A 25,476-nucleotide genomic window follows, 5' to 3' on the forward strand; every position below is an offset into this window, starting at 1 on the left:
CTGAAATCTCCAAACTGGCCACGCCCACATATAAAAGGAACACAGTTTTATTCTTCATCGAAAGAACAACAAAAACACACACACACACACACACACACACACACACACACAGTGACAACCATCACAGACAGTAAGAGCGCCCCCTGCTGCTGTGATATGAAGGTCAAAGAGAACCTACTGAACTCCTGCTGACGTCACCATCACTTCTCCTGCTTCATAGTCCACGCCCTGGACACTGCATGGACACTCACTCCTACAGGGGGAGGAGCCAATGATAATAATAATATTCACAATAATAAATAAAAACAATACAAATAAGAACAATAACATTTTTAAACATCATTATTCAGTGTTTTAAAACAATCTTTTATTAAAGTGTCAGCGATAAAAAATGACTTCAGAAAGTGTTTCATTCATGTTCCAGGGTTTGATGTTTAGAATAGAATAGCCTTTTATTGTCATTACATAACATGTAATGAGATAGAGCTCCCCATAAAAATACAAACATGTTTCTTCTTCTTCTAAAACAATAAACTGATCACATTCAGTTTATAATTAATCACCATAACATGTAGGTAGTTAGTTAACTAGTTAGTTAGTTAGTTTGGATTAGGGTCAGTGCTGTGCTGTGACCACGAGGGTTGGGTAGGCAGGTCGTTGCAAATCCAGACCACCAATGACAATTTCATATGTTTCTGCTGGAAAGTGTTAATCTAGCAAAATCAACATCATAAACACCATTAAAGAAACATAAATAATTATTTAATATATCCTCCATACTCTCCAACAACATATATCTCATGACACGACAGCACATCTGTTGTTTGTGTTGGAAACACAGAAACATGGAGAAAAAGTCAACAACAACAACTCAGAACATCCTCAGTGAGGAGCATCCACAAAGTCAATCCTTCCTTTTGTTCCATTCACTGTAGAAAGAACCAACAATGTTCTGACCTTATCTTTGCTGAAGGTCTGGTAGCTCAGGTGTTGGTCTCCATCTTTTAAAAGATGTTGTTTTTCTTAAAAAAAAAGTTTCTCTATCATCTCTTGCTCTGTCATCCTGACTGTAGTGTTATCCCGCCCACTAGCTAGAGAACGTAGCAGCAGCCATGCTGGATCAATTCACTAATGCACTGTGAACGTACGTATAGCATTTAGCATAGCACGGTTACGTCCAAAGGTAGCGTAGAGAGCTGCGTTTGGACCTAAATGGTTTTTATCTTGGGGAACTGACTGAGCATGTGCAAACATAAAAACACGCAATGGGAACAGAGGCAGAGCAGCAATGTGCTTTTAGTAGAGGGTGTGGCCTCCTCCTGGCTCCTCCTCCTGCCTTACAGCAGAGTGAGACTGTGCAGCGTCTCTGCCGTACCAGGAAATAGAAATGTTTAGTCATTTGGGCTATGAAACGCACAAAATGCTGAAACTTTCAAACTTATAGGTACTGTAGGCTAGTGTTTCTCAACCAGAGGTACGCGTACCCCTAGGGGTATGTGAGCACATTACAGGGAGTACGTGGAAAAATTAAGAATTTATTTTCAAGATAATAAAAAATATTCTCAGTCATTTCACAAGTCTGTCAATAAAAAGGTACGTGTTCGCTATGACTTGTTTTTAAAGTTTAAATGCCTGTTTAAAGAGGACATATTCAAAGAAGCTCCTTTTGTGGTAAATGTCATAAAAGTTATATATAACACAGGTAAGGTAATTTGTTTTGTATTTATTTATTTATATTACTTGTTATTTTTATTCATTCTTATTTTTTTCTAATTTCAACTTTATTATTTTCTTTAATAACAATATAATCATAATATATTAGTATTAATAATACAAATGTTTATTATAATATTTATTATATTCATCATTTTTATTGCCTTGAAGGCAACATCATTTTATGTTTAATCTGAGTTAAATAAGAAAATAATGCTGAATATTACTTGTTCAATTTAAGAAGATGAAATAAAATGATTTGCGTTAAATATTCAGTTGTGTTAATGTTCTACTTTTGGAGAATCATGAACACGTATGAGTGAGGGGGTACTCATGGTATGACAAAAAGGATCAAGGGGTACACAAGACAAGAAAGGTTGAGAAAAACTGCTGTAGGTTATCAGAAATTGAAAAATAAATAATTTATAATTATATTATAATTAAAACAAATGATCAAAATATCAATTCACCCTTGGGTAGGCACTGCCTACCCTGACTGCACGTCACTGTTTAGGATGGATGATACATGCAGTAAATCATCCGTATTGATATGTATGAATTACTGCCACCTACTGGAGGGGGGTGTCATTAAACTGGTTTAAACTAAAACATCTAAAACCAGAACCCTGACCCATGGAGGTCTGGAAACTACCGGAGAGTCTGATTAAAGTCTGAAGGACGTGTGTGTGTGTGTGTGTGTGTGTGTGTGTGTACCTGTGCACACAGGTGTGTGTGCGGTGGTTGTAGTAGGTGTCCTGGGGACACACACATCCCTCCTCACACTCGTCCCCACAGTCCTGAGGGACGGACAGAGACGAGCAACGACGCCCACAGGAAGTGACACACGCACCAAAGACCATGGAGGGAGGACAGGAGACAGCTAAGGATGCACACACACACACACTGAGCCACGGCTAATGCACCCTGCAGTACTCATGCACACCCACGTGTACACTCACCACACTCAGGCACGTGCGCTCTGAAGTCCACGGTGATGGCATAGCGGCGGCACTGGCGTGCGTAGTGTGCGAGCACCGAGCAGAGACAGGAAGTCCCACAACGACACACATCAGAGCGGCACTGCTGCAGGAAGGGGGCGGGGCTGAGATGGGCGTGGCAAGACGAGAACAGGTGCTGAGCCAGCACGTCACATCGCTCAGATGAGAAGGTCGCTGAGGAGAGGAACACACACACACACACACACACACACAGAGAGAGAGAGAGAGAAGCTGTGAGTGTGTGTCTGACCCGCCTCCTGGTGTGTCTGGTGTATGTGTTACAGGTTAGATTTTAGGCCCGAGCCCGACCCGGGCCGAGATCTCACGCATTAGAGTCGGGCTCTCTATTACATGAATATTATTTATTAAAAAACACAAAAACACTTCCATATTGTTATGGTATCATTTCTAAAGTGATTTATGCTAGTAGTGGGATAGCATATTAAATATTGTTTGATGATTTTACTCATTCCTCACTTGCTGCTGGAGCTCAGAGAACAAATATGATTGGTTCTTCAGTCAGGTCTGTGCTCCACACATAGACCACCTGGTCTGGTCTACATACTGTAACGGTTCTATGTTCTGGTTATGTTCCACTGTGTGTATTCAATGGTTAACTGATGCTGAGATTTCCCATGGTCATGAAGGCATCATGGTTACTGCAGCTTTCTCTGCCAATGTGTGTCTTTGTTTACATGTGTTCTGAGTGTTGATTGGCTGGGAGGCTGGGAAAGGGCGGGTGTAAGTGGAGAAAAGACTAGTTTACAATTCTGTTCCCACGGTAGTGTGAGTGTATGACAGTGTTTGTTTATTTTTGGCGTTACTACGACCTCCATTAAAGCCTGTAAAACTGTGATAACGGTTCGAGTCACGTCATTAAAATATCTTTTGGACAGAGCTGCTGTAATTGTGTGAGCCCCCCCCCCGCTGCGGGAGGCACCGCACTAATAATCTACCGGCTGCAATACATTCAATAAAATAATAATTTACGGTGAGTTTGCTTCAGGCTCGGGCCATTCACCAATTTCATTTAATGAGTCGGGCTGGATTGTTTGGGACAGATCTAACCTCTAGTGTGTGTGTCTTTCTATGTGTGTATGTGTGTCTGACCCGCCTCCTGGTGGGCGTCACAGGGTTCTCTCTGAGGCTTCAGGCTGCTGGAGCAGGAAGATGAAACTTTCCATGAGTTCCCAAATAGATGAGGAGAACTTTCCACCATCCCTGAAGGAGATCTGAAAGGAGAAGAAGGACCAAGTCAACGCTGAAGCTGACCCTCACCTTCCCACAGGAAGTCTGGCTCACAAGAAGTCATCCTGGCTGTTCCCGTTGAAGGTTCCACACAGTCCCACGGTGTCATCTCTCCACGACTCGTCCAGCAGAACGTAGAGACGAAGCTCCTCCCAGCTGTAGTGCAAACACACGCCGTACGACGTCCTCACCTGCAGGAACATGGACGACAGCTCCTGGATGCGGACGCTGTCTGCAAGAGAGGAACGACAAGGGGTTCCTCAGGTTCTCCAGAGGCTTCAATGAAGGTTCTGATGAAGGTTCTTACCATCAGAGTAGGGCAGAGACACTCGGTGCTGTCCACTGACGTAGACCTCTCCAAGGTGACTGAGGGTGACCTCCGTTCTTATATCTTCATCAGTGATTAGACTGACCGCCTGAAGACAGGAACCGTCCAACATCTGCACCCAGAAAAACATTGGAGGAACTAAGGGATACAGAACAATAGGACCCGACAGGAGGTAACAGGACAAGAACTGACAGGAACCAACAGAACTTAACAGGGGGCAACCAGAACCAGTAGGAGGCTGTATAAACTGTCAGAAGGCAACAAGAACCAACAGAACCCAACAAGAAGTAACAGGAACCAACAGGAGGCAACAGGAAACTTGAGTACCAGCAGCAGATGTCAGTAACTCCTTCTTCTGTGTATGATGTGTAAATAACCTGTTTCTCATTTAAACACTTCCTGCAGTCTAAAGATGATCTAGTTCAGAGGTTTGCTTAAAGACCTTCATGGTACAAACCACTCTGTAGACATAGACGAGCACTTACGGCACCGCAGGGAGCGTTCCGGATGGTGATGGTGAATCTTCCCGACGTCCGACTCTTCACGAGGATGTACTGACAAACTGCAGAGAAGCTGAAGAGTCGACCATCAAAGGAGTGGAAGAACATGTCACCCGTCACCGAGCACTCGCCTGAAGAGAGGAAAACAGCTTCATCTGTCTTATCCACTAGGAACACCCTGAGGAACGTCCAAAATAGTCAATCTGAGCGGAGCAGCCACATGGAGTAGGTCATACAGGATGTGTGTAGTACCTGGACAGATGTAGTCAGTGCAGTTCCACACTCCACCTGAACAGGTGCTGAAATGGGAGCCCAGAACAGGAAATGATCTGATATTGTTCTCATGCTCGTTTGTCTACAGAAAATAAAAATCTTCAAACATGAACCTGAATAATCTTTGAGAACATTTACTAAGATCTCACATAAACTGACTGTCTGTATCCTATTGTAACTGACACTTACCAGTTGTTGCAGTTCTCCTGCAGCGTCTGTCCAGATCTAAATGTCTCTCCGTGATGTTCACAGGAACAGTCTGATGGTCTCACACAGGCTCCGCCCTCATAGATCAGACCTACAGACACAGATACAGACAGTGGTCTGTAGATCAGACACCTTCTACAGAGTAGCAGGGGACAGACAGACCTTGAGGGCAGTAGCATCCATCCAGACAGGCCAGCGTGGTGGTGATGCAACTAGTGCTGGAGATGCAGGAGTCCGGACAACAGCTGATACACTCTCTGTGTTCTAGACCAGAAGGACACGTCTGATCTAGAACCACAGACACACCACAGCTACGCTTTATCACACACAGAACATCTGAGAGGTCTCACTTCATTCCCCTGATAATCAGCACCACCATCAGTGAGAAGAACCTCAGCAGTGGGTTTTACACCAACCAATGAAGTAGATGATCCCACAAATTCTTCTGGTCCCCTGATAGAACCATGATCTACAGATACATAGAACACAGGCAGTTTCCCTGGTCCTCAGACAGACAGACAGACACACACACCTACCACACTGATGGACCTGCGTCCTCCAGCCGTGCAGAGGATGGTCAGCGTGTGCACAAGCTCGTGCGTACTCACTCAGTACCTGACAAAACACGTCCCCGTACAGACCCGTCCTTAGAGAACCAATAAGGGACAGTCAGAGCAGGGGGCGGGGCATAATGAATATTTCCTGTTAACAGCTGATCGTTCTCGGGAGAAGTAACCAGAGATTAGATGGAGCACATGGTCTGTACGTCTGTAGGTCTTACCTGCACAAGTCGTTGGAGCAGGCAGCCATAAAGGAGGCGGGGCTAACGAAGGCGTGGCAGCTCCTGAATGGCGGCTGCAGCAGCAAGGCACACATGCTCTCCACCTCCTGAACAAAGTGCTGAATCAGCAGTGGGCGTGGCTTCAAGTGTCTCTGAGGTCACAGACTCACCAGCAGGAGGGCGGAGCCAATGGCGGTGCACGGCGATGGGAAACCAGAGGGGATTGTGGGACATTTATGATATTGTGGACTTTCCTTCATCCAGCTGTTCCCAAACACATCCAGATGCGGAGTCAACACACCTGGACACATAGACACACAGTATGTAGTGCTGAGTCATGGTTCTAGATAGTTCTACTGGTCCTACCGTAGCTGGTCCTCAGGTCGTCATGTGCGTCAGCATTAAAGTTCCCACAGAGACCACACGTCTGTCCCACTGATTCAGGGCTAAGCTTCACGTATAAAGAGGAGGAGCTACGATCGAACGCCAGCGTGAGGAGGCGGTGCCTCAGAACCACGTAGGAGGAGACCTGCTCCAGCTGTAGGCCCAGCAACTGATGGGGCAACTGCAGGCTGAGTAACAGACAGCAATAGTCAGCAACAGACAGCAAAACAACAACAGACAGCCACAGACAGCAAGTCAGCAACAGTCTGCAACAGTCAGCAACAATTAACAGTCAGCAACAGACAGCAATAGTTATCAACAGTCAGCAACAAACAGCAAAAGTCAACAACAGACAGCAACAATCGGCAACAGACAGCAACAGTCATCAAAAGTCATCAACAGACAGCAACATTCAGCAATAGTCAAAAGTCAACAACAGACAGCAATAGTCAGCAACAGACAGCAACAAACAGCAACATTCAGCAATAGTCAACAGTCAGCAACAAACAGCAACAGTCAGCAACAGACAGCAATAGACAGCGTCAATCAGCAACAGACACCAATAGTCAGCAACAGACAGCAAATGTCAGCAACAGTCAACAACAGACAGCAACAGTCATCAACAGTCAGCAACAAACAGCAATAGTCACCAACAGACAGCAAATGTCAGCAACAGACAGCAACAGTCATCAACAGTCAGCAACAAACAGCAATAGTCAACAGTCAGCAACAGACAGCAATAGTTAGCGAAAAACAGCAACAAACAGCAACATTCAGTAATAGTCAACAGTCAGCCACAAACAGCAACAGACACTGACAGTCGGCAACTGTCAGCAACAGTCAGCCACAAACAGCAACAGACAGCAACAGTGAGCGTCAGTCAGTAATAGTCATCAAAAGTCAGCAACAGTCAGCAACAGACAGCGACAGTCAGCGACAGTCAGCAACATTCAGTCAGCAACAAACAGCAAAAGTCAGCAACAAAAAGCAACAGTCAGCAACAGACAGCAACAGTCAACAACAGTCAGCAACAGTCAGCCACAAACAGCAACATTCAGCAATAGTCAACAGTCAGCAACAGACAGCAATAGTCATCAACAGTCAGCAACAAACAGCAACAGACAGCGTCAGTTAGCAACAGTCAGCAACAAACAGCAACATTCAGCAATAGTCAACAGTCAGCAACAAACAGCAACATTCAGCAATAGTCAACAGTCAGCAACAAACAGCAACAGTCAGCAACAGATAGCAACAGACAGCAACAGACAACAACAGTCATCCACAGTCAGCAACAGACAGCAACAGCTAGCAAAAGAGAGCAACAGTCAGCAACAAACATCAACAGTCAGAAACAAACAGCAACATTCAGCCCCAAACAGCAACAGTCAGCAACATTCAGCAACATTCAGCAATAGTCAGCAACAGACAGTTAGTTGTGTCCTTCTGACCTTTGACCGTTGAAGGTCACGTTAAGGTCACTGATCCTCAGCTCTCCTTTATACAGGACAAACACACTGACTGAGCGCGTGCAGGAGTAGGGGGTGGAGCCACAGGCAGGGTCATTGTTGACCTGTAAATAAACAGGAAGTGACACACAGAGCATGTGGAAAAAGACTGTGGTTCTCACACTGTGGTGCGTGTACCTGTAGCTCCAGGCCTAAGGCCCCGCCCTCCTCACAGTCCCTCACTAACGTGTAGCTGCAGCGTCCAGGAAGGTAGAAGTACACGCCATCAAACGTCTCAAAGTTATACTGAGACCACGACCTGCAGGTCATCTCCCTCTCTGCACCGCTGTTAAACACTGACACACACACACACACACACACACACACACACACACACACACACACACACACACACACACACACACACACACACACCAACCGTATAGTTTCACCTGATTCTTTAAAAATGATTATTGACACATAAATATGTGTGTGTGTGTGTGTGTGTGTGTGTGTGTGTGTGTGTGTGTGTGTGTGTGTGTGTGTGTGTGTTACCTGTCTGACATCTGTGTCCAGTGGCCTGGTACAGGCTGCAGTCACATGACTCTGACTGAACACATCGTCCTCCATTCAGGCAGGAAAACCTGCAGGGCTCTACACACACACACACACACACACACACACAGAGTCAGTGAATGCACCACTGACTACATCTGACAGCTGTAGCTCTGAGTGTCTGTAGTTCACTGACATCAGAGTGAGAGCTCTGTGTGTGTAGTAAATGCCCCACTAACGTATATACTGTCTAGTATACACTATGCTATAGACTATACATTACATTTTAGTATGATTAGCATGATGAGCGTTCCCACTGTAGTATACTTTCAAGTTTCCCAAGATGCATCAGGAACCTCCAGCGTTAAAAACCTTGTTCACACTGAGGATAAATATCTGTTGATTCTCTACCTTTATTTTGAAAGTTCTGAAAACATTTGAAGTGAGAAAGTGACCAAGTAGAATATCAACATGTGCTCATTAGATCCATAAAAATCACGTAGACATATTTCACACATTTTTAGAGACCCTCCATTGGTCTACTGACTACACTTCCTGTTCACTTCAAAATAAGAGCCTTATTTACAAAAGAATTTAAAACATTCCAGGCGACACTACATGGGGTCCTGACCCTAAGGTTAAAAAACTGCAGTACCCTAATGACTCCATATCCATTGCTATTGCTTGTAATTTATAAATGTCTTCTACTATATTTTAGTTGTTTATTTAATATTGTTTTTGTGGTTTATTTTTTAGGGGTACTAGGTATTTTTTTTAATTGGGGGAGCAGAACTAATATATATATATATATATATATATATATATATATATATATATATATATATATATATATATATATATATATACACACACAAAGCAAACACGTGTAAAGGTTAATAAGGTACATATAGAATGATTAGAATCAGGGGTCACAACCCTTTATCTAACACCACTGATGAGTAGTGAACCCACCCTGCACACTTAAAAGACAGACCAACCTACCTGAGCGTCTGTGGGAGGAGCTTCTGACCATGTCATCACTTCCTGATTGGTTGGAGGCTGGTGATTGGATGGATTGTGTGCTGCGTTCTGATTGGCTGAACGTGGTCCTCGTAGCCTCTCCCTGTGTTGTGCTGCTGAATGATTGGCTGATAGATGCTGTGGGTGGAGCTTGGCTGGTTAGTGTGGTGCTGCTGGCTGATTGGTTGAATGGTGATTGGTGGGCGTGTCTGACTGGAGGACTGAAGGTTCCTGGAGATGTTCTCTGAGGTTCCTTCAACACAGTTATTAGTTTCATGAATCACTGTCTACTCACATGTTCCACTATAATTTATATATAAATTAAATTACACACATGACTCATCAATTTGTGCTGCTTCGGATTCAAGAGTAAGTTGAAAGTTATTTTATTTATTTAAAAAGGTTAAGATATATCAATGTTTCATTTATCTACGTATTTATTAATCATACAATACGTTGATACATTTTAACTTTTACAAATGAAAGGAAAAAAATGTTTTAAACTCACTTCATCTTGTGTACTTTCGATTCCTTCAAAATAAAACACCATGTCGTGTTTTAAGGCCTGAGGCCACTGAGTCTGAAGACTTTTATTTTGAAGCCTGAGGTTGTACCATTTCACAGCGCTTGGTTTGATAAGTGAGGCCGTTAGATTTGATGGAGGTTTTGCTGAGTCATGAGTCTATTTGGTCTGACAAATGACAGAGGTTTTCTCAAGACCTGAGGATGTCTGAAGATGAACAGTACACCGTACATGTAGCCAGGCTGAAATCACCTGGGTTAGTGCACGTGTTTATATCCTGCTTCATAGTACAGGGAATGTTTGGTTAGCTAAAGCTAACACGCATATATCAGGATATACTGATCTAGCTGCATGTTCTAATATGTCTCTATATGTGTTGCTGTGAGGTGAGCAGAGATGCAGTGGGCGGGGCCTAATGCTATCTGATCTATGTGATGAGGACAGGTCCTCTGAGGTCTGATCAGGGAAAGGTTCTCACGCTTCCCGTTCTTCCACAGACACTAAATATTCCTGCTGGGAATATTCACAACATTATGACTTCATCACATTTATCAGCTGCTCATTAACCACAGGACAGACAGACGCCTGGAAGCCTTTCACAATAAAAGCTCACATCACTAATAACCATCCTATTCCTCTCCCCCAGGTGTGTGTGTGTGTGTGTGTGTGTGTTCATGTCTGCTTTGTCAGTGGGAATGTTGAGTTTTCATTGAATGAACTTCCACTGCTGCTCTTTGTGTGTGTGTGTGTGTGTGTGTGTGTGTGTGTGTGTGTGTGTGTGTGTGTGTGTGTGTGTGTGTGTGTGTGTGTGTGTGTGTGTACCTGCTCTCGCTGGAAGCTGGTGTCCCATTTCTGGTTCTTTGTGCTGCACACACACACACACACACACACACACACACACACACACACAGAACAAGGACAGGTTTGTTCAGACTAACATCAGTAACACATGGTTCTCCTGCTTCTCCAACGTCTTCTTCCTCAACGCTAACAGTTATAAACAAAGCCGACACACACACACCTCACTGCTGTCACACATCCTCTAAAAACACTGGTTCTCAACCTTTTCAAAATAAAGATCACAGAGAGTGGGGACCCTCCAAAATAAAGGTCCCAGAGAGCGGGGACCCTCCAAAATAAAGGTCCCAGAGAGCGGGGACCCTCCAAAATAAAGGTTCCAGAGAGCGGGGACCCTCCAAAATAAAGGTTCCAGAGAGCGGGGACCCTCCAAAATAAAGGTCCCAGAGAGCAGGGACCCCCACTGTAGCTGAAGGTGGTTGAACACAGACATGAACATTGAAGAACAGTCATGTGGAGACAGGACCATCTATAAGGGGGAATAAAGGAGAGATTTTTGGGGTCCATCCATAAAGTCAGTAAAATGATGGTCCATTGTTCTATGAATCTGTGATAACCACATTTATTTATTTATCTGAATAATATCCACTGTTATCCAGGAACGTTTATTATTATTATTATTATAGTCATCTTAAAGATGGAAATCATGGTTTTAATCACTAATAAAATGGTTCAAAGTGAATAAAAATGGTGGAAAAGGAGGTGTGTATATGGGGGCTCTCAGCTTGGGGTCTTAGGGGCGTCTGGGGGGCTGCTTGGCCGTGGGGGTGGCCTGGGGCTCCTTGGCCCCCGCTCTTTCTGCTAGCCTGGCTGCATCTTCAGGTCCAGGGTTTACAGTAGTGGTTCTTACACATACACTGGTCTATGATACACTGACATGTCTTAGACTGTAGATAAAACTGGGCTTAACTTTAGACACGTTGATCCTAAATACCTGTTCTAGGTTTTACCACTCACTCCTTCCCTCTGACCACACCCACCACCATTATACCTAAGATTCACACTGGTCACCTGACTGGCTGATTACACAACTCAAAATGGGGTCCTGACCCAAGGTTGAGAAGCCCTGCTCCACACACACACACACGCACGCACGCACACACACACACACACACTTCAGTAACTCACATGTTTGATTCCTCCATGGACTGAACCACTGAGCGGAGACACACTGTAACCATAGAAACCATTATGAGATGCCAGTGGAACCAGTGAGAACTGTGTGGACTCAATGATCTGACCTGACGTGAGGAGGACCAGTGTGAGGAGGTGCTGGCCGCTCTGCGCTGTGTGTAGATCCATCAGAGTGTGTGTGTGTGTGTGAGGGTCCAACATCACACACTCACACATCACTCACCTGCTCATTTACATAAGGGGCGGGGCCTCAGGCCTGGGCCAATCAGCAGAAGCTGAGACTGACACTGTGTGTGTGTGTGTGTGTGTGTGTGTGTGTCAGACATATTGTGCACTAATCCTGTCTCTTCTCTATATTTCTAATGGTGTAAAAAACAAATCAATCAATGTTTATTGATAAAAAGCCTTTTAACAAAGTAAAAAATCCACAAACCCCGCCCACCACACACAGGTTAAAATAAGGACAATGGCACATGGGTACAGACCATCTATAGGTCAGGAGACATCACCAGGAGCAAGGTACAGACCGTAGACACAGACCGTGGGCAGAGGGCGCTGAAACGAAGTCCCCAGTTCAACAAAACAGCAGAAGATCTTCACCATCAGCACCACTGCAGCCACAGCCCATCACACACTGGAATAGTAATCCTACATCATGAACCTAAAAACTATGAATACATGAATGTTCTCTGCAGCCCTGAGGTTCTCCACAAACGGACGGTAAAACTGTGTGTGTGCCCTGACTGTAGAGATTACTAAAACGCCAGAGCAGGAGTTCCTCAGGGTCTGTGAAGGTTCTTGTTACAAACATGTTAAATGTCTGTGTGATATCAAGGGTCACGACCCTAAATAGGTTGAAAACAAGCATTCGTGTGCTCTTTGTTGTCTCCACCTGCTGTCTAAAGTCAACACTACATGTAGTCCAGCTATGCACGTTTTATTATTGACAATAAATCAATGTTATTGATCGTGCCCTCCCTAAGGAAGGTGATAAACGTGTTATATTTATATAGTGCAAATTACAACAAAGTCATCTCAGTGCGCTGAAGAAAATATAAAGTCCATAATAAGAAAAAGAAATCAATAAGATCCACATGAACAAGTATTTATCATCTAACAAAATCAACGGTGGGTCTCGGAGGGGCTTTGCCGGGGTCTCTCCTTGCGGGGTCTTTCCGGGCGGTGTCGGCCTGGTGGGGCGCGGGGGTGCCTCTCCCCCTTGGGTGTGGCTTGGTGCTTGTTTCGTCTCCTGGTGGCCTTGGGGGCGGGCCCCGCGGTGTGCGGGCCCGGGGCGGCCTGCCTCGCCGGTTTGGGGGGTGGGTGTGCTGGGGGGGTGCTGGTGTCCTCACCGGGGTTGGGGCGGGGTTGTTTGGCGCCTCGGGATGATGCTGTTTACTGGGGGGGCGGCGCTAGCTGTTCCGGTGGTTGAGGTTGCTTTCGGCCGCCTGGTGGGTACGTCCTGCCATCTGCGGACTGGTGGGTGGGTCCGGGGCATCTTTGGCTGGGGGCTGCTGTCCCTTACTTGATGTGTGCCGTTGGGGTGCCTCCGACCCCGCGGTGGGGGTCGCCGGTTGCTCGCGGGCCGGCGGGGGGCGCTGCCCCGTGGCTTGCGCCGTCCGGGGGGCGGCGGGCCCTGGGCTGCTGGCCTTGTGCCGTCTGGGGCTGTGCGGTTCTGCTGGGCTGTGGCCGGGTCCTGGGCCGGGGTGGGGGGCGCGTCCCGGGGGGCTTGGCCCGGGGGCTTGCCCTTGGGGGGTCCTGTTCCCGGGGGGGGCTCCTGGGGCCCGGGGTGCTTGGCCTGCTGGCCGGGCCGGTCGTGGCGGGGGTCTTTCGGGGCGGGTGGCGCGTGCCGCGCCCTTGCGTACCTACTGGTACGGCCCCTGCTTGGGCAGTGCCCCGTGAGGCAGGGTGTCGGGGCCCGAACAGGGGGCCACATCCCGGCGGGGCGGTCTGGCTTGGCCCTTGGGGGGGGCCCTGGCTTTAAAAAAAACTGAAGCTCGTGGCGCGGGCGGCATCAGCAGGGGGTGATCTGGGGCGCCATGGGGGGCTAGGTTGGGGTGCCTGGGGGCCGGCGGGGGGACTCCAGCGGCCCCCTGGTGCCTTATGCGGCTTGGGGTGTGGTCGTCCTCCCTGGGCGGGCTGCTCCTGGTGCTGCATCCATTCCGGGTCCTTCTGGCCTGGGGTCGGGCCCCTGCTGGCTCTGGGCTCGCCGGCGGGCGCCCGCCGGCTGCCCGTTCGGCGCGGCTCTGGTCGTCTGCTGGGCGTGGGCTTCGGTTCCTCCGCTGGGGCCTCGGGCAGGGAGTTCTCTGGGCCCTCCCCTCGGGGGGTTGGGCGCGGGGGTGTGTGTGGGGGGGGGGGGTCGGTGGGGTGGGGGGTCTGGGGGTTGTGGGTGGGATCGGTGGCGTGGTGCGCTGGGTCCTTGGCTCCTTGGGGCTTTCTCGGGTGTGTATGGGGGGAGCGATGGCTGCCTCTCGGCTTGGGACCTTGGGGGCGTGCGGGGGGCTGCTTGGCCGTGGGGTGGTCGCCGGGGGCCCTTAGGCTGCCCGCTCTCGCTGCTGGCCTGACTGCTTCTTCGGGCCCGGGGGCGGCTCGTGGGTTTTGCAGTGGCGGTTCTTGGAAATACATTTGTCATGTATGCACTGGCCTTGGGCTGTGGGATAACACTCATACTGGGCTCAACCTTAGACACGTTGTTCCCAAATACCTGTTTTATGGAATTTCCACTCACCTCTTCCTCTGTTCACAGCCACCACTATTATTCCTAAACCGCACACTGGTCACCAAACTGCACAATATACACAACCACAATTTCACATCGCATCACTTGGAACCTAACAACTATTCCCCACTCATTCCATATCCTATCTTGTATCCCTCTTCCCTGTTAACTTCCCCACCCCCCTCCAACCCCTCACCTTGGTGTAAACACTGCCCTCTCTTTTTTTACATCCTCCCTTTAATAAAGTATTTCTTACCCTTCCCTAGGGAGGGCTGGTGATGGTCACAATTATGCAATGAAATAAATAAATTTATTTAATTGCAATAATAAAATATGCATTGCTGTTAAAAGATTGCACTTCTTGTAGTGTTAACCTTCGACAGCATGTGCAGACAAGGTAAAAAAAAAAAGAAAAAAAAAAATCTAACAAAATCAACATCATAAACACCATTAAATAAACATAAACATTATTTAATATAGCGTTGTTACGGCCCTCGCCGTTACTTAGTGTTTAGTTTGTGTTCTTGTTGTTTGTTTGCTGCCTGGGGTGTGTTTCTGTAACACAGTGGATGTCCTTGCAACGGAACAGCTTTGATGATGCTCTCCAGGATTGGCTGCCAGCAGGAGGAGTGGTGGGCAACCCTGATTGGCTGAGGAGGATTACACCACTTTTGAAAAGACCAGCGCAACTGTCAGTGGAGGTTCACCAACCTTGGCAGCAGCAGCATCTTTGTTCGTCTAGAAACTCTGTCTCCGAATTCATTTGTTAAGCTTGTTATCTTTATTATATAGTGCACTTTATTTTTACCTTCTCTTATATTCTGAGTTCCTGCGTTTTGTGCAGTTTTTTTTGTTGTTTGCCATATTCTTGTTTATTGTATGTTTTATCTGCGGGGCAGGCCTCTTTTTGTTAAAGAATACATTTGTGTTAATTGTGGAACCCGTTGTCGGTGGTTTTTGGAGACCGAGTTTTATTTTTCGATTACGTTTTTATGTTGCGTCCTGGAGCTCCTAGACTGGGGCGTAACAAGCCTCCATACTCTCCAACAACATATATCTCATGACATGGCAGCACATTTGTTGTTTGTGTTGGAAACACAGAAACATGGAGAAAAAGTCAACAACAACAACTCAGAACATCCTCAGTGAGGAGCATCCACAAAGTCAATCCTTCCTTTTGTTCCATTCACTGTAGAAAGAACCAACAATGTTCTGACCTTATCTTTGCTGAAGCTCTGGTAGCTCAGGTGTTGGTCTCCATCTTTTAAAAGATGTTGTTTTTCCTCAAAACAAAGTTTCTCTATCATCTCTAGCGCTGTCATCCTGACTGTAGTGTTATCCCGCCCACTAGCTAGAGAACGTAGCAGCAGCCACGCTGGATCAATTCACTAATGCACTGTGAACGTACGTATAGCATTTAGCATAGCACGGTTACGTCCAAAGGTAGCGTAGAGAGATGTCTTTGGACGTAAATGGTTTTTATCTTGGGGAACTGACTGAGCATGTGCAAACACATAAAAACATGCAATGGGAACAGAGGCAGAGCAGCAATGTGCTTTTAGTAGAGGGTGTGGCCTCCTCCTGGCTCCTCCTCCTGCCTTACAGCAGAGTGAGACTGTGCAGCGTCTCTGCCGTACCAGGAAATAGAAATGTTTAGTCATTTGGGCTATGAAACGCACAAAATGCTGAAACTTTCAAACTTATAGGTACTGTAGGCTAGTGGGAAAATAAATAATTTCTAATTATATTATAATTAAAACAAATAATCAAAATATCAATTCACCCTTGGGTAGGCACTGCCTACCTTGCCTACCCTGACTGCACGTCACTGAATAGAAGGATAGACCATTAGTGTTCCAGACTAGTTGATCCGAAGCACTAAATGATAGTTTCACGGTACCCCGCGGTGACAAATTGTAACGGTTCCTACTATACTATAAATTCTACTCGATGGTACTACCGTAGATTATGATATTACTGGTACCAGTTTCTGCTACATAGCGGATGCCTCTACTCTCCTTCTCACTGCACAGTCTAAACTCACTGCACGCTACTCACTTGTAAACAAACCAACATGGCAACCGAACTCCACAGCTGCTGAATGATTGGCTGTTTGCCTGTTACTGGTGACGTCCAGAGATATGATAGGCTGTTTCCACACGATGGGTCCGCCCATCTGTAGCTGATTGGCTCTTCGTGTGATTCTACAGGCAGAACAAACTCCATGAAGACAGCTCCACTTTGACAGAAACTCATTTCAAAACAAACATACGCAAATTCCTTCAATGATTTTTAATCTTCGGTAGATCCTAAATGTTCTGTTTGAAGCAAATCGGATGAAGCCCCTCAGACTAGTTTGTGCAAATGCGTTTTGCCATTTTTTTACCTTTGTCTCAAGATGGCTGACTTCCTGTTTGGTTTTGGGCGTGGGTCATCGGTAACTTTTTCTTCATCTTAGGGTCAAGAATACATGTGGCAAATTTTGTATGAATCGGGCAAACCTGCTGGTCTGGCAGTTCCATCGTATTTTTGGCGTCTATAATGCGCGCTATGCGCTCATTTTTTTAGTGATTTTTTTTTATTGCACCAAATTATCCAATTGTTGAGCAAGCCTGGTGTGTGTGCAAATGTTGCTGAGATTTTGTTTATCGTAAGGGGCAAAACCGAAAATACCCAAGAAAAGCAAGAATAGGTTCCTACGGCCAGTATTTCCTTCAGACCCTAATTATGGCCTTTGGACCCTAATAAATAAATTAAAAGCTAAATCTGTGGAGGCGGGTGTTGTGGGCTGAAACAAGGAAGAGAACATAGGAGGGGGAGGGGCTTTGTCCCCAAGGTGTAGCCTCATTCCCTCGAGCTTCACAGCAGGAAAATATTTAAAGTTGAATCAAAAATATGTGAATTAATCTGAGAAGCAGTGGACGTATGTTTTTCAGGAGGTATTGATAAACTAACAGGATATAAAACTTAAAAAAGTGATTTTAACATGATTACACCCTTTAATTTTTAAATAACTATTTCTAAACTTTAAAAATGTGTTTAAATGATTGATTTGTTCTAATTCCACACCCTAAACAATGGCAATTCCAGCTTCTCTAAAAAATGAACAATTATTGAAAGATTATTTTACATTATAAAAAGCTAAAAGTTAATTACAATAATTATTTTAATAATTAAACATGAATCCAAATGAGACAAAGATTGTAATTAATTTATTAAACAGAATCTTTTTTTAAAACATTTGACTTTTAAACGGCAAACTTGGTCACATGACTGTACTCAGTTAAGATATTATTATTATAGTTTTTCACTGCTTTGTAAATTAATAAAATTAAAGATAATTATAGTAGCACTAAAACTAACTTATATAACGTGTCTTTAGCCAAAGCTGCAATTTATTAAAATGATAAAAAGTTAAAATCCAAGCAGTGGAATTTCCAATAAATGAGAACTTTGAAAAGATAAGATGACAAATAATAAATAAAAACATTTTTCACATTTCATTTAATCTTCATGAACCACTCATGGTTATCAAACATCAGATATTAAATATTATCCAACACATATTATTATGATATAATTCAGCTCCTTTTTGCATTAAAAACTTTAGACAACTTGTGTAGAATCAGAAATACTTTAATAATCCTATTATTTTGTTTCAGCTCCAGAAATACAAACATATTATACAAACCACATCTATTAACAATATAAAGATTACTATTCATATAGAAAAGGTCAACTGTACATTTCAATTATGTGCAGAAAGACAAAAACAAAAAAGACTGAGTCAGGCTACAGAAGGGGCGTGTCTGACTATCTGGGGGGGGGGGGTTATAGAGTTTAATGACCGTCTGTGTGGGAGGAGTCTCCCGCTGAAAGTGCTCCTCTGCAACACACACACACACACACACACACACCCACACACACACACACACACACACAGTAAAAACAATCAGGAAAGGTTGTAGTGGTTCAACCTCTCAGCAATATGAAATCATGACTCAGCAAAAAAAAAAATTAGGTTAAAACCCAAACAATTCAATGTAAATATGATGTGAAGTTAAAACCATGACACAAAATACAACAACACGCATGTCAGAATATATGAATATAGACATATTTAGAGTGTGAATATAAACATATATAAACATATTTAGAGTGTGAATATAAACATATATAAACATATTTAGAGTGTGAATATAAACATATATAAACATATTTAGAGTGTGAATATAAACATATATAAACATATTTAGAGTGTGAATATAAACATATATCAACATATTTAGAGTGTGAATATAAACATATATAAACATATTTAGAGTGTGAATATAAACATATATCAACATATTTAGAGTGTGAATATAAACATATATAAACATATTTAGAGTGTGAATATAAACATATATAAACATATTTAGAGTGTGAATATAAACATATATAAACATATTTAGAGTGTGAATATAAACATATATAAACATATTTAGAGTGTGAATATAAACATATTTAGAGTGTGAATATAAACATATAAACATATTTAGAGTGTGAATATAAACATATAAACATATTTAGAGTGTGAATATAAACATATAAACATATTTAGAGTGTGAATATAAACATATACAAAACATATTTAGAGCGTGAATATAAACATATATAAACATATTTAGAGTGTGAATATAAACATTTATAAACATATTTAGAGTGTGAATATAAACATATATAAACATATTTAGAGTGTGAATATAAACATATATAAACATATTTAGTGTGAATATAAACATATTTAGTGTGTGAATATAAACATATATAAACATATTTAGAGTGTGAATATAAACATATATAAACATATTTAGTGTGAATATAAACATATTTAGTGTGTGAATATAAACATATATAAACATATTTAGTGTGAATATAAACATATATAAACATATTTAGTGTGAATATAAACATATTTAGTGTGTGAATATAAACATATATAAACATATTTAGAGTGTGAATATAACATATATAAACATATTTAGAGTGTGAATATAAACATATTTAGTGTGAATATAAACATATTTAGAGTGTGAATATAAACATATAAACATATTTAGAGTGTGAATATAAACATTTATAAACATATTTAGAGTGTGAATATAAACATATATAAACATATTTAGAGTGTGAATATAAACATATATAAACATATTTAGTGTGAATATAAACATATTTAGTGTGTGAATATAAACATATATAAACATATTTAGAGTGTGAATATAAACATATATAAACATATTTAGAGTGTGAATATAAACATATTTAGTGTGAATATAAACATATTTAGAGTGTGAATATAAACATATAAACATATTTAGAGTGTGAATATAAACATATACAAAACATATTTAGAGCGTGAATATAAACATATATAAACATATTTAGAGTGTGAATATAAACATATTTAGTGTGTGAATATAAACGTTTATAAACATATTTAGAGTGTGAATATAAACATAAATAAACATATTTAGACTGTGAATATAAACATATATAAACATATTTAGAGTGTGAATATAAACATATATAAACATATTTAGAGTGTGAATATAAACATATATAAACATATTTAGAGTGTGAATATAAACATATATAAACATATTTAGAGTGTGAATATAAACATATATAAACATATGCGTGTAGGAATATCCTCCGTGTTTTCTCCTTAAATCTTGTCAGATTTTCGGATTGTTGTGTCTCTGCATCAAGGTTATTCCAGAGGTTCATGGCTCTATACACAGTACTATGTTTACCAACGTTAGATTTAACCCTGTTTGGTCTGAACACATTATTATGTCTGAAGTCGTAGGAATTTTGATTGTATGTGAAACGTTTTTGTATCTGATGTGGTAGTATTTTAGATGAAGCCCTAATGCGTGTATTTGTGTGTTGTAGTGTTTTATTTCTTGCAGTTTTAGGTATTTTGACTTCTCAAATAATTCGTTTGTGTGTGTGTTGTGTGGTGCTTTATGTAAAATTCTTATAGCTTTTTTTTGTAGTTTAAATAGTGGTTCAAGATACGTTTTGTAGTTATTTCCCCATATTTCGGAGTAATTTAAGTGCGATGCTATGAGTGAAGAATATATTGTTTTAAGTGATTTGGTTTGTAGGATTTGTTGAAGCTTCCATAGGATGTAACTGCTTTTGGCCACTTTGTTTTTAACAATTTGTATATGTTTTTTCCAGGTCAGCTTGTCGTCCATCCACACTCCTAGTGCCCTATATTCTTTTACTTCTTCTATTATTTCCATGTTTAGTTTCAGTCTTATGTCTCCTGTTATTTTTCTCTTTCCGAATTTGATGAATTTTGTTTTACTGACGTTTAGGGATAGTTTATTTATATCTAAACAACGTTAGTTTGAGACAATTTGTGACTTTGAAAATGTCGTTTATGTATAGAATGAACAGTTTTGGCCCTAAATATGAACCCTGTGGAACACCACACTGTATGGTTTGGCATTTTGATGTGTGTTCTTCAAAGTCAACATATTGTCTCCTATTTGTCATATAGCTTTTAATCCATTTTAAGGCGTTGCGCTTTATTCCATAATTTTGAAGTTTTTCTTCTAGAATATCATGATTAATTGTGTCAAAGGCTTTTTTTAGGTCCAGAAAAATTCCGAATACAAAGTTTTTTTTCTAATGCTTCTCTTATATTCTCCGTGATGTCAATTATAGCCATTGCTGTTGAACGTCCTTTTCTAAATCCATATTGTCCTTCATGTAGTATATTATTGTCTTCTATAAATTTGTCGAGTCTTTTCATGAACAGTTTTTCCAGTATTTTTGATAATTGTGGTAACATTGATATAGGTCGATAATTAGTGAAATTACATTTTTCTCCACTCTTGTAAATTGGTCTGATTTTTGCAATTTTCATTTTTTCTGTGAAAACCCCATTCTTAAATGATAGATTACTTATATGTGTTAATGGCGGGGTTATTTCAGCTGTTATGGTTTTTATTAGAGTCATAGTTAGATTATTAACGTCTCTGGATTTTTTTGAGGTACAGGTAGTGATTATTCTGTCCACCTCTGCTTCTGTTACTTCTTCAAGTATGAAATACTTATCAATGTCTTTCTTCTCATTGTCATAATGGTTCCATTTAAGTGTTGGGTGTTAATTAATCCCTTTCTCCGTGTTTTTTTCCAGTATTTATGAAAAACTGTTGAGTTCTTGTGCTATTATGTTTTTATTGTATTCTTTTACATTGTTTATTATAAAATGGTCTGTATATTTTTCTTTACTTTTACGCATGGTTATGGTGTTTAGAATTTCCCACAATTTTTTGTTTTTGTTTTTATTCTCTTTTAATTGTTTTTCATAATATTCTCTTTTTTTTCTCTTAGTAAATTATTAACTTTGTTTCTGTATTTTTATAACGTACTTCTGCTTTCAATGTTTTTTCTGTTATTTATTTTTTATATAATATGTTTTTCTTTTTGCATACGTTGGCTATTTTCTTATTAATCCATGGTACTTTGTTTGTTTTACTTTTGGTTGTTATTTGTTTCAAAGGGCAGCATTTATCGTATATTGTCGTTATTGTGTCTGTAAATGTGTCATACGCTACGTTCACGTCTTCTTCATTGAAAACACTCTCCCACGTCTCTCTTTTTATCTGTTGTTTAAAGTTTTCTAGTTGTTTTTCTCCTTCCAGTCTCCTGTATGTCTGTGTGTTATGATTTTCACGGTTCTTCTTCTCTTTTGTGTTTAGTATCATAAATATTGGTAAATGATCAGAGATGTCATTTATTAATATACCACTCGTTAGATCTGTTTTTTGTATGAGCCAAGTTTCTGACAGTGCTATTATGTCAAACCTATACAATGTGGAGATGTAATCCTTAATGTCTTCAAAATTTGCATACATACTCCGACAATTACAGTGAATAAGTGACAGACCTTTTTCCTTCTTTGTTTCCACTTTGAATTCAGTTTCTGTGTAGTAATGGCAGTTTGTGTATTGTTTCCAGTGTGAAAAGTTGTTTGGGTCCACTTCGTCCACTAGATTAATCTCCCGTTGTTGATGTTGATGATGTTGTGGATGATTTTTAGTGATTCTTTCACAGTGTTCTTGTCGTTTAGGTACCTCATTCGTATTTTTCCAGGTTTTCCATCCTTTCGATTAGAACGGGTTTTCCATTTTCTCCTCCTGGGGGTGTGATGTAAATCCTGCAGCCTCTGGTCCACGTATTCAAAATTTTTCCCCCTTTCTTCAGTTGTCGTGCCTTCCATGCGATACTTGCATTCTGCTTCGTCAAGTTCTCGTTCATAAACACCATCGTTTCCTTCAGTTTTCTGCCTTGCTTCACGATTTCTCCTTTAAATTTCACATTGGTAAATGTAATTTTCACATCTCTGGTATCTTTGCGTTTTGGCAGCAGCTGGCAGTAGTTGATGTTGTCAGGGTTCACTTCAATGCCTTTCGAGTCCAGGTAATCAATCACCTGTTCTTCAATCGATTGTGTCTTCGATGGTCGGTTCCTCTGTTTGTCTTGTGGCACTAGCGTAGCTCCTTGGCCTTATCTTTAGGCCCATGATGATGACATCCTTTTCTTTTTCTTTTCTTTCCAGATCTTCAACCCTCGCATTCAGCATTTTTATCTTTTCAACATTCTTTACATTTTCTTCTTTCAATACCTTGACGTCACTCTCCACGGTTTTCAATGATTTCTCCAGGGCATTCGTCATGGACTCTATCGCCTTCTCCATTGAGTCTATCTTTGTAGATAGACCATCTCTCATGTCCTTAATCATTTCTTTAAGCTCTTCCAAAGCTGGATCAGGTTCCAGCCAGTTGACTTGCTTTTTTTCTTGTAGTCATGTTCTGGGCCCAGTTTTCCCAGGCTCAGGCTTTCTTTGACTCTAACATATTACTGTTATAGTTTTATTTATACATTTATTATTTATACAATCTCCTGAGTTTAGAACTATGAGTCATTACATTCTAGCGATCTATAAATAAATCTATAGCTATCTATAGATACATAATTAGATCTATATTGTGAACCCTGATGATCATAGACAAACACACCAATGATCAGATTCTTTATTTACGTCTCTCTGAAGCAACAGGTGAAGGTTTTCATGAGAAGATCCAGGTGAAGGTCAGAAAGAAACTAAGGTTCAAAAACATAAAGTTGAGACACGAGAACAAAGAACAAAAAACCCAGGATGTGTTGGAGCAGAGAACACTGACAGTGTGGTCCAGATATCCAACTTCACTTAAATAAACCTTTAAAGCAAATATAGGCAACTCGAGGCTCGGGGGCCACATGCAGCCCTTGGACTTCATTATGAGGCCCCCAAAGTAAACGTACAAAATGGTAAAAAAATACAAAAAACGAGCAAAAATACATAAAAAAAATAAAGAATTACAACATTGCAGGAAGACAAAATAAAAACACAGAAAATACTCCAAGATCACACAAAACTACTACAAAAAAGATTAAAACTGTAATACACAAAATTACTCAGAAAAATATACTAAGTTATAGAAAACTACAACTAAAGTACAAAAAGACAAAGAAAATATGAAAACACAACACACACACACACAAAATGTCTTTGTTCTTTCTTGTGTTAATGGTTTAGGGTTAGGTGACAAATGTTGATCATGTGACTTTCCGATCAAACATTTTTTTGTCCCTGCTTTAAAGATTACAAACAGATATAACGTTAATATTATTTATTCCAAACAAAAACAATGTGTTTCAGTGAGAAATGAACATTTTAATAAAGTTCATAAAGTCTGACCCCTGGTCATGTGCTCTACTCAGAGCTCCTCCTCCTCAGTCAGCGTCAGAAGCATCAACTTTATTTACAAACACTTTTCTCCTCCAATCAGAGTGACTGTAGTGCTGTGACATCATCAGACAGAGAAAGAGAACGGCCCAATGAGGAAAGAGGATTTATTTACAGGTTGTTTTATTACAGACACCGTTCTATCGAGGCCTGTGATTGGCCAGCAGCAGGTCCTTGTCGTTGCAGGTGAGGCAGAGCTTGATGTTCCTCAGAGAACCTCCAGCAGAGAAGAACGCCCACACACCCATGAGCAGCAGGAGAACGTAGGTAGGAACCAGACTGGACACATACACAGGGTTCTGGAACGTCTGACATACACACACATCACATAATTACACACTGAACTACACACTCACCTGTGTGCGTGTGTGTGTGTGTGTGTGTGTGTGTGTGTGTGTGTGTTACCAGACAGGAGACCATCAGGTGTGATAGAACTACAGCTGCTTACCATCCACCATGCTGGCTCTCACACCAGTCAAAAAACAAAACGCCCCAAAACATGTGGGAGGAGGATGATGGCCATGGTCATGAACGCTGAGGACACACACACAACCACACACACACACACACACACACACACACCACACACACACACACCACACACACACACACACACACCACACACACCACACACACACACACACACACACACACCACACACACACACACACACACCCACACACACACACACAGTTATTTTACAATATTCTAATTAAAAGCAGATTTATTCATGAACAACATAAGGAGGAGGAGTTTAGTGGTAAAGTGGGATGTCCATCAGGGGCCTCGCCCTCAATAAGTAGCTGGACCAAGCAAATCTACCCTATGCATAAACCAAACCTCACTCATAGTTAACTCTATCTACTTACTACAACTCTAGATCTATCTAACCACCAACACCACCCCCCTCCCCCACCCCAAAATGAATATCGACCAATCA

General features: G+C 41.8%; 1 protein-coding gene and 1 long non-coding RNA gene across 3 annotated transcripts in view; both read right to left on the reverse strand.

Moving 5' to 3' along the window:
- The window catches only part of otog (otogelin), a 49,310-nt gene extending 37,175 nt beyond the window's left edge, over positions 1-12,135 (reverse strand). Inside the window, exons 1-21 of one of the 2 annotated variants that reach the window (XM_028435434.1) lie at positions 12,075-12,135; positions 11,962-12,004; positions 10,798-10,840; positions 9,435-9,705; positions 8,433-8,531; positions 8,076-8,233; positions 7,881-8,002; positions 6,415-6,620; positions 6,219-6,349; positions 6,049-6,155; positions 5,804-5,913; positions 5,430-5,555; positions 5,250-5,358; positions 5,040-5,086; positions 4,773-4,918; positions 4,267-4,399; positions 4,014-4,191; positions 3,822-3,943; positions 2,673-2,885; positions 2,428-2,593; positions 179-253 (exon numbers count right to left, since the gene is read on the reverse strand). In XM_028435434.1, the coding sequence (XP_028291235.1) occupies positions 179-253; positions 2,428-2,593; positions 2,673-2,885; positions 3,822-3,943; positions 4,014-4,191; positions 4,267-4,399; positions 4,773-4,918; positions 5,040-5,086; positions 5,250-5,358; positions 5,430-5,555; positions 5,804-5,913; positions 6,049-6,155; positions 6,219-6,349; positions 6,415-6,620; positions 7,881-8,002; positions 8,076-8,233; positions 8,433-8,531; positions 9,435-9,705; positions 10,798-10,840; positions 11,962-12,004; positions 12,075-12,135 (2,666 nt within the window). Of the gene's footprint in view, positions 1-178; positions 254-2,427; positions 2,594-2,672; positions 2,886-3,821; positions 3,944-4,013; positions 4,192-4,266; positions 4,400-4,772; positions 4,919-5,039; positions 5,087-5,249; positions 5,359-5,429; positions 5,556-5,803; positions 5,914-6,048; positions 6,156-6,218; positions 6,350-6,414; positions 6,621-7,880; positions 8,003-8,075; positions 8,234-8,432; positions 8,532-9,434; positions 9,706-10,797; positions 10,841-11,961; positions 12,005-12,074 lie in introns of those variants that run through there. The other variant, XM_028435423.1, reaches the window with a different exon arrangement.
- Positions 12,136-24,405: 12,270 nt separating this feature from the next.
- LOC114459674 (uncharacterized) lies at positions 24,406-25,188 on the reverse strand. The gene is made up of 2 exons (XR_003673449.1): positions 24,942-25,188; positions 24,406-24,844 (listed from the first exon to the last, which is right to left on the reverse strand). It is a non-coding gene; the product is annotated as an uncharacterized LOC114459674 (long non-coding RNA).
- Positions 25,189-25,476: the final 288 nt, after the last annotated feature.

Source organism: Gouania willdenowi, chromosome 3, assembly GCF_900634775.1.
Source record: "Gouania willdenowi chromosome 3, fGouWil2.1, whole genome shotgun sequence".
NCBI classification, from domain to species: domain Eukaryota; kingdom Metazoa; phylum Chordata; class Actinopteri; order Blenniiformes; family Gobiesocidae; genus Gouania; species Gouania willdenowi.